General features: G+C 30.4%; 1 protein-coding gene across 1 annotated transcript; it reads right to left on the reverse strand.

Moving 5' to 3' along the window:
* Window positions 1-5,554: 5,554 nt before the first annotated feature.
* Window positions 5,555-8,609, reverse strand: LOC129292246 (probable inactive receptor kinase RLK902). Its single transcript, XM_054929813.1, is given in 4 exon segments — window positions 5,555-6,393; window positions 6,396-6,635; window positions 7,119-7,499; window positions 7,502-8,609. Coding segments are annotated over 4 exon segments (1,965 nt in total). The 5' UTR covers window positions 8,454-8,609; the 3' UTR covers window positions 5,555-6,001.
* Window positions 8,610-10,727: the final 2,118 nt, after the last annotated feature.

Raw genomic sequence — 10,727 nt, forward strand, 5'->3', positions numbered from 1 at the left:
TTATTTAAATTTAATATTCTCTGTATGTTGCAGTATTAAAAATAAAATAAAAAATATGATAATCAATACTAATAAAATGACAACAAAAATGTTTATTTGAAAGACATTGCTTATTTTATTAATGAATGTACTATAAAAAAGTGACTTTATGAGAAAAAAATGGATAGATGAGAAAAAAATTTCTTCATTAATTTAAAGGTTCATTTTCTTTATTTTTAATACAAAATTATTGAATATTAAAATATTAAATTGGGTGGTATAATATTTGTAAAATTAGGAATATGACAATAAAAATATTTTTTTGTAAAGATATCGTTTATTCCATTAATGTGCTATAAAAAATTACTTAATAAGAAAAAAATGAGGAGATGAAAAGAAAAAATTACTTCCTTAATTTAGAGGTTCATTCTTTATTTTTAATATAAAATTATAAAATGTTAAAAATATTAAAATATTAAGTTGGATGATGTAGTGTTTTAAATTATAATATTTAAATTATTAAATGATAAAATATTTAATATTTTAAGAATGTTTATTAAATTTTATTTTAACAAGACTTTAGGATGTCTACTGTTTCGGAAAAGGACTTTAGGATGCTCAATAATTCTAAAAAAAGAGTTTAAAAATAAATTAATATCAAAAGACATGGCAAAATCTTACATGTGTACATGCCACATTAGTATATAACGACAGAATTAATGGTTCATTAATAGGGTTTTTTGCCCTTCAAAAATATAGTTCAAAACTAAAATTATTCCATTTAAAAATATAAAGTGCTTAATATTTTTAAAAAAATAAATATGAAAGTAAAATTAAATCTTAAGTCAAACTATTTACTCTTCCCGACCTTTGGTGGTGATGGCATTAATTTACTATTATAAAATTAAAAGCCAAGTGGTGCTGCTCCTGTGCCTGCAAAGGCAGGTTCATTCATTGAAGAAGTGCTAAAGGTGCTACTTTTATTTTTCTTTTTCAATTATCCACTTCATATATTGTAATCATTTTCAAGTGTCGTTGTTTTATCGACTAAAAATAGAAATTGTATGAATAACGGTGAGCGATTGAAATTATGAAGCAAATCATAATTAATGATTACCATAAGATAATAACATACATGAAAGTAAAATAAAAAAATATATATTATAGAAGGCAAATGAAGAATCTTTCAGAAAAATCTGAACAGCCAATTTTTTTTTTTTTTTGGAATACAGAAATAGCGAGGCGTTTGACAGGAGACAAATGGTGGGTTGTCTAAATTTGTTCCTCTTCCATCACTTTCTTATTAATTGGCATTCCAACCTTTACTGAACTTAGCCTCTAAAAGATTGGCAACATGATCCAAAGGATTTAGATGGCACCAAGATATCATCATAATTCATATTGAAGCTTGATGAGAAGCAGGACCACATTTTCACAATACTCAGCTTTCTTTGAGCTGCCCCTACGTTGTTTCATTTCATGTGACTTGGTCCACCATAAAGTTTCAATCATAAAACTAGCCACATGCATCCCTTGTACTTTATGAGCTTTCACGGTGACTATTGCCCACACAAAGATGATATTGTGACTGCCAAATTTCAATCTTTGCAAGTGACAAATGAAAGAGTTAAAAAATAAAAAAATAAAGGTCTCTGTGTATGCCCATTAAAGTTTGTAAAGCACATATTTTTATAAACTCAAGTTGGAGAAGCAACAGAAAGTTATTTCCACACCGGTCATATATACATATATATATATATATAAAATAAAAAATTCAGATAAGTTGGGTTTTTAGAGACTTATTATCATCAAGACATGCTTCTAGATGCAAAATAAAAGCATTTATAGATCGCTCGTCAATAAAATTTTTATATTAATTGTGAGATTTAACCTCACAATTATGTAAATTATGGATCAAATTCTTGTCAATTGAATCAAAATTTTGTTAGTTTCACACTAATCTTTATTTTAAACCTAAAATTCATTTCAGCCCAATAAAATTTTAACTTTATGCCTGCTTTTGGGTTCCAAATCTCAGTTTGGACCAACAAAAATTCAGCTCGATAGTTAATCAAACATAACCTTTGTTTTTCTTTTTTTAAAAAAAAAAATTGAATACATTTGAAAGTTTAGTTGAGTTTAACTTGAGTTGTCAATCCTCGTGGCATGGATTGAATTTGAAACTTTCAAAACATAATGGAAAAAGTGAAAGGATGAAAAGATAGAATTTGTTTGACTTTATGCTAATTTATTATTATTGGGGACCCACGTGGCCATGTATTGACACCAGGCACATTATAGCGTTCTGATGGGTGTTCTTTGTCCCTACTCAAACTCCTTGTCTTAAAATTTGAGTGTAATGTTTTTATTTATTTTTTTATTTTTTCAAAGCAGTAGATACGAAAATATCTCCTTTGATTAAGAGGGTTGATCCTTAATCTTGACTCTTTTAAGGGTTAAGACATTCTTTAACAATTTGATAATTATCCTGCAATTTTACATTTCTGAGTTGTAATGTGTTTTAAAAATACAAAAATATTTATATGCTTTGTAAGAAAGGAAAAGGTCCATAATTTTAACGTAGCGACATAGCGTTCGAAGAAAATCCAAATACTCCGTTTATACATGTACAGTCCATTCTTTAAAAAATACCTTTTAAAGGTTGGGTGTTTAAAATATAAGAAATTTTTAATTTTTAAGAAAAATATAATCATTGATATTTATAGTTTCATCTGGTTTTACTTTTAGTTTCTATAATTTTTTTAATATTTTTAATTTCTATAGCTTCAATAAAATTAGGTGACATTTGTTATTTAGGTACTTATAGTTTCATATTTTTAGTGTTTTTAATCTATATAAGAATTAAAAATATTAAAAAATTTACAAGAATAAAAAATGAAATGCAATAAAACTATAGGAATCAATAATTATATTTTTCATTAGTTTTTTTATATGCAAATAATGATTTTTTAAAGTACTCTTAATAAATAAACCACTCAACCATTCACCTTTAAGTAAAATATCTTATTAAATAAGGGCAAATATAAAAACATGAGGCTTATATAAAAACAATTAACTGGTAACTTATTTGGATGAGATTCGGTTAAAAAAGTCTTATATTTTTTAACTGAGAAAGTGTGTATATAAAAAAAATTTAATTTTTTTATCCTTCAACTTTTAACTCACTTATAATTTAGTCTTTAACTATAACTCATAATAACTTAGTCTCTGAACTATAAATCGTTTTAACTTAATTTCTCAACTTTTGACTCACCAATAACTCAATCTTTATTTTTTAAATTTTTTTTAAAAAATATCCTTATCAAATAAGAGGAATAAAAGAATGTCCATATATTACTCTAAAATACCCTCCTCTTGCTCTTTGATGTAGGATCTAAGTTAAAATAAAAAAAACAATTAAAAGTTGAGGGGTGATTCATAGGTAAGTCAAAAGTTAAGGGATTGAATCGCAATGAGTTATAGTTAAGTGAATGAGTTACAAGTTAATTAAAAATTGACAAACTAAAAGATTAATTTAAAAAAATTTATATATTTAGTCTTATATATTTAATATGCTTGTTTTCAATTAAATCATGACATGTGACTTTTATATATTATTTATTTTATAATAAATTTTTACTATTAATTTTATTATTTATTAGATTCACTTGTTATAATTTGATTGAATATAAAAATATTAATTAGCTAAGTTATTTTACCCTGCACACCCTAACCAAGTGTTTTAAAATTAATCGAATAGAAGTACATTTAGTCTAGCTTTTCTTAAATTTGATTATAGTATAATGTTGAAAATATCTTGGATTTATTTAAAATATTCAAAAATACTCACATCTCCTCCGGTCCTCCCTTTGTAATTTGCGCGGATTCCGATACAATATATTTTTATTTTTTTATAAATTAAAATTGTTTTAAAAAATTAATTTTAAAACATAAATTAAAATTATATTTGATGTTTTAGCTTTTAAAAATTTAAATTGTATTCCTTTTATTAAAAAATGTAAGATATTTTTTTGAGAGGTTGAATGTTTAAAAATGTAAGGCTATTTTGGTGTTTTAAGATATAACTAATAGGTTTTTTTTTTAAGGATTCATAACAAATAAATTATTTTATATTTATTTTAAAATAAAATATTCTATTAAATAGGGATAAATATAAAAAAATAGTATTAGTTTGAAGACAATTCACTACTTTATTGGAGTGATATTTAGTTAAAAATACCTTTTATTTTTAAAATAAAATATTACTCATATTTTTGTATATTCTAAAATAAATTGTATGAAATAAAAAAATTATTATTTATATTTTTATATTTTGATAACTAAAAAAAATCTGATATTGTACTATGAATAAAAAATATAGTTAATAGAAATTGCTAAGAAATTAAAAAATATATTTATTTTTACTTGTTTTTTTAAGAAATTAATGAAATCTAACTTTTACTATTTTCTTTTCCATTTTTCTTAAATAATGTAGATTACTGTTCCTGGGGATAGCACGGCCCTAAAATTTAGTTGTTACTTTAAATCGCATCCATAATCATATCCTAAATCATTGTCTTGATGGAAAACCGGACTTTTTTCCACGCTTGCAAGAAATAATAACCTGATAGAAACTTTTTGCTACACGATATACTAATTTGAACAAAGTGTTAAGAAATGTAAAAAGAAAAGAAAAAAAAAAAAAATATATATATATATAAACAAAAGTGAAGAGATATACGGATAATAATTAAAATACAAAGATAACCAAAGAAGAGGTGTAAGGAATACCCAAATCTCAATTTTGGCAACTAAACGAATCTTAGTATCATCAAATTTTATTTATAAATTACTTCAACATATTTTATTAAAACAATATATCTTAAAATTTATTAATTTCATTGAAAAATCAAAATATTTAATAATTTTTTAATTTCATTATCATAAAATATAGTACATTTTTCAATAACATACTTTTGCACACGAATATTTTATAGAGTGAAAAAAAAAATTATAATAAAAAATAATAATAAAACTTACAAAAAAAAAAACTCTTTTCATCTGGTAGATAAGACATTAAGACAGGAAGGATTAATCTGTATATAAAATAAAAACCGTAATAAAATAAAAAAACCGTAATGAAAAAAAAAAAATTCTCTCCATCCAGCTGCCGAGAGAGTGATGATTAATAAATTTAGTTAAGAGTATTTAATTCCCAAGTGCTTTCACTCACATCCCCACCAAACCTTTTCGGCAAAACATGAGGGTCTGTGTTTTTGAGATAAATGCCACCGACAGGACATCACAATCAACAAAAGACAGCAAACTATAACATCTTTCTGTTTCTTTTTTTTTAAAAAAAAAAAAAAAGCAAAGAAGTGTTCTAAGCAAAAGTAATAAATCACTATGGACAACTTTGTCCACAAAAATAACTACGGACCACAAATGCAACTTCTGTAAGGTATCAAATGAGAAGAAAACAAGTGGAAGAAAAAGAGTAACACAATGGGGACTATAGCAGACAAAAAGAGGCAATAAATTTGATGTTAGATGCCAAAGAAACTTGAGGCCCAAGTAAAAGCATGATCGGTGCAATCATATCAGCACTAATGCACACTAACAAACTACGAGCTTTGTTTGATGATTTGACAATAAATTCTCCGAGACGAAGCTGTGGCCATCCAGATCATCTAAAAACAAACTACAATCAGAGAAACGAACGAAAAATGATCTTGATGACCAAAATTGGTCCAGAATAATTCAGTTTTACTCCATAAATTAAGACAATCTATACATGAGATGATTATCCTCCATAAAGTAGGATAGTGATAAGCACAAAAGCTAGGATGCATGCACGGTTCTGTCAAGTTACTCTGATAAAAACATGGATCATGTCAAAAAAGATTTCTCCAGAAAGTCAATAATGTGATGTCAATTGCTAAAAGATATTCAAGTGCCATGTTTCTACCAGAGAACTTGACTGATGCCTAAGTTTCGCTCTCACGACAAGCTCAGACCGAAATCAGTAAGAAGATATATCATCTACATCGTTGATCAGATCAGGATGTTGGATTTGGTCTTGATCATGTTTCAAGCTAGCCTCTCGCAACTCTTCAATGTGCTTCGTCACTTCTGACATTGATGGGCGACTGTCAGGGTATGGAGCAACACAATCTATTGCAAGTTGCAACAACTGGACCATCTCCTCCTCAACATTCTGATACCTGAGAAGCTCAATATCAAACACCTCAGAGGTCCACTCTTCTCTAACAACAGATCGAACCCATCTAGGAAGGTCTACACCATCATCATTCAAGAGCGCATGAGCCGGAGCCTTCCCGGTAAGCAGTTCCAAGAGCAATACTCCAAAGCTATAGACATCTGCTTTCTGAGATACCTTGCGAGGATCGGTACCTCAGGTGCACGATACCCAGCAACTCGGTTCAGAGTGGAGGCAGGACCGGCAAGGTGAGAGAGGCCAAAGTCGGATACTTTAGCATCCAAGGATCTGGTGAGAAGGATGTTGGATGACTTTATGTTCCCATGAGAAACATTAATCCCTTGTGAGTGTAGGTACTCAATGCCCCTAGCAGCTCCAAGGGCAATGCCTGATCTCACTTCCCAATTCAATGGGGTCCCGCCAGCCCCTTTATTTCCTGCAATAAGAAATTATGAACAAACTTGTCATGAGGTTTTGTTGGTCAGATTTATGTTCAACATTGTTCAAGGAGGTCATTGGATTCGAAGTCAGAGAAACAGAAAGTACAATACCAAGGAAAACAATATAAGAACTGAACCTCTGAACTATTATTAAAAAAAAATTAAAAACCAGCCAATTCTATCATTTGTTACTTCCATATTACCATATCAGAAGAACAAAAAGCAGGAAAATGAATGCATTTGAGATTCTATGGAAACTGGAGGAGATGATGCTCAATCAGATCCAGTTTCTGATAATGGGATGATAAGAAGCAAGGTTTTGAACAATCAGGTGACTGATAACAATAAAGCAATCCCAAGAATTCATTGTCAGGAGATCAAGAGAACACAAGCAATCATAACCTCAAACCTTGAGAAGAATAAAACAGACCATAACAAAGAAGTAATGAAAGAAACAGAAGGTATCCAAGTGAACTCACCATGTAAAAGTGCAGATAAGCTTCCCGCTGGCATATAGTCATGAACAATAAGCTTTTCCTCTCTGCTATAGTAATAAGCCATTAGAGGGACCAAATTCTCATGATCCATAGCTCCTACTGCTTCAATCTTCTCCTTGAACTCTGTATCAGAAATTGTCACATCCCTCAATCGCTTCACAGCCACCACAGGCCCATCCTCAAGAGTCGCCTTATAGGCTGTTCCAAATGTTCCTTTGCCCAAAACTTCTGCAGAAGCCCTAAGCAAATCCTCAAGATCGAATACATTCGGTGAATGACTGAAAAATACCAGCTTTTTTGCTCCGGCGTTGATCTCCGTCGCTGCCGTCGCCCCTGCAGCAGAGTATCCGTTACTGGTTCCAGTTCTGAAACCGGTTTGTTGCCCCGAATTTCCACTTCAGGATGTTTATCAGTTAAAATGTCCAGCGACCTTGTCTTCTGATTACTGCTCTTTCGGCATAATATGATCAGAGCGAAAAGAATCAACAGAAGACACACGGCTGATCCTACAACGATTCCAGCTATGGCACCACCTGACAGTTTCTTCTTCTTCATGTTTCCCTCATTGTTTTCAATCTTAGGCGTCGGAGATTTCCAGGTTCCGGTTCCGGTTCCGGTTCCAGTTCCATTTACATCTCCTGAACAGAGGCTGAGGGGTTTCCCGCATAGAGAGTTCCCTAGAAATGAATCTTTTGCGAAAGTTTGTAACTTTTCTGGCACTGAACCATTCAGCATGTTGTTTGAAACATTGAACTGCTCAAGGTTTACAAGGTTTAACTCGGGGATGACACCTGAGAGACCGTTGTTTTCGAGGAACAAGGTTCTGAGCCTCGTCAAATTGTTGAAACCCAGCGGAATGGGACCGGAAAAATGGTTGGACGCCAAATTAAGCCGAATCAAGTCCGGTAAAGCAAAAAGAAATTCTGGAATTTCCCCAGAAAGCAGATTCTGCTGCAAGTAAAGGTTACGAAGATTAATACAGGAAGCAAGATCTTCGGGAAGCCCACCCTTCAACGCATTGAAACGCAAGCTGAGAGTTCGAAGGCGAGTCAAGTTGCCGAAAATGCCAGTGGGTATTGAGCCAGAAAGCGCGACACCAGGAAGACGAAGCTGAACGACACGGTCGTTTTTGCAATGGACTCCGAACCACTTGCATGGACTCTGCTCAGAAACGTTCCAGAAAAGGGTTCGGCCTCCAACAGCCGAACGGAGAGACACGAGAGCGAGTCTCTCAGAAGCCAGATCTGGTCTGACTAGAGGAAGCAAAACTAGGAAGAAACTGAGCGAAACGGAGAGTCTATGAAGCAGCATTACCATGCTGGTTTTTTTGCTATCAGTATTGTAAACTCTTTCCGAGAAGGACGAGGAGGAGAAGGAGGATGGGTTTGAGGCGGTGGTTTTAATGTTCACAGAAGCAGGAAGGAACTGAAGCAGCTACTACGGATATGGGGAAAACTTCATTAACAGAGAGAGAGAGAGAGAGGAAGATGAAGATGTTGATTTTGTTTTTATTTATTTATTTATGTATCTCTTTCTTTCTTTTCCAATGGTTTTGAATTTTAAGAGAGTACTGTATAATTTTCTTTTTGGATTCTCTCCACGGAACACGGGGGAAGAAAATCCACATCATTGATTAAATATTGGGAGAATGGCACGGAACGCCCTGAAACATACATGATTATACTTTGAGTTTAAAAAAATTTGATATTACACTGTAAGCCTTGGAACTCTTATTGTAATTTTTCTTGAAATTAAAAGTATATTTTTATCCTTTGTTTGATTTGAATTCAAAAAAAGTGAAACTATGCACAACACGATATTCATCACACATAAGACAATGTTCATGTATGCTCAACTGAAAGTTCATACCTTTTCAGTATTTCAATAACATAGGCTTAATAAAATAGATAACTTAGGCAAATCATATACAATACAATATTCATAATGTATAAAATAATGTTCATGTATACTCAACTCGAAATCTATTCCTTTTCAATATTTAATATGCTAGGCTCAATAAAATGGACAACTTAGGCATGCCATGCGCAATACAACATTCACTATACACAAAACAATGCTCACGCCTGCTTAATTCAAAGTCCATACATTTTTAGTATTTCAATAGCCTTGGCCCAACAAAATGAACAATTTAAGCAAACCATGCACAACACAACATTTACTATGCATAAAATAATGCTTACTTATGTTGAACATAAAATCCATACCTTTACATTATTAAGAAAGATAATTACATCATATATGAATAATTTCATATTGGTACTGGCCTAGCTATTAAAATAAGTATCCACATAAAATTTAACATGATATTTCAAGTCCAATATATATAAAAAGTTAGCAATTATATCCAAAATATCTAACAGTTACTTCTCTGTATACAAACAAAAAATATCTATGATTCTCAATGATCCAAAAAAAAATATTACTTGAAAATGCTTTTATATACATAATTATAGTTTTCTATCTACACCATAAAAGTATAATGTAACTATTTCTCATACTAGATTAGGATTTTTACATGTCTTACAACAGTGTCCGACTTCCCCACATCTTGAACAATGATAAATCTTCTTATCTTGAAATTGAGGCTCTATTCTCTTTATTCTTGACTCCCTACAGTTGGTTAAAGGCAAGTGCAATAAAGTTTAAGATAAGTTATTTGTTAATGTTGCTTATTAGTAAGCTAGACCTAATAAAATGTATAAGTAGGCAAACAATGTACAACACAATATTCATTATACATAATATAAGATTCATATATTCTCAATTAAAAGTCTATACAATTATAGTTTATCAGTAGGTTAGCATTAACAAAATATTCAAGTTCAGCAAACAATGTGTAATACAAAATTCACTATGTATAACACAAGGTTCATATATTCTCAACTAAAAGTCCATACGATTTCAGTTTATTAGTAAGTTAGGCTTAACAAAATATTCAATTTAGGCAGATAATGTACAACACAATATCTACTATATACAACACAAGGTTCATATATTCTCAATTAAAAATCCATACGATTTTAATTTATCAGTAAGTTAGGCTTAACAAAATGTTCATGTCATGTAAATAATGTACAACATAATATTTACTATGCACAACACAAAGTTTATGTATTCTCAATTGAAAGTTCATGCAATTTCAATTTACCATTAGGTTAGGTTTAACAAAATGTGCACCTTAGCATTCAACAACAACAACTCAAAGATAGTTTTTGCACAACAAATATTTCAACATTTTTGATATCATATTTTCTTCATATTAAGTCAATTTTATTCAATTCATATGTTAAAGTCCAATATGAACAAGTCAACCATCATTATTGTATAATAATTAATCCATTTTAAAATTTTCACAGTCAACTTAATAGTTCAACAACCTTTAGTTTAAATTAATAGTAAAATCACAAATGAAATTCCAATTGAAGGTTTTCCCATCCAACTGAATATTTGGTTAAAATCCAACTATTTTAAATCATCTTCTCATCAATTTATGCAAGGCTAAAAAACCAAAAAGCTTGTTCCATCATTCTTTGCTTATGGTTCAATGAAGAAAACATGACCAAGCAAAAA

The sequence above is a fragment of the Prosopis cineraria genome, unplaced genomic scaffold (assembly GCF_029017545.1).
Source record: "Prosopis cineraria cultivar Desert tree isolate PC_DT_omini unplaced genomic scaffold, ASM2901754v1 PC14, whole genome shotgun sequence".
NCBI lineage: Eukaryota > Viridiplantae > Streptophyta > Magnoliopsida > Fabales > Fabaceae > Prosopis > Prosopis cineraria.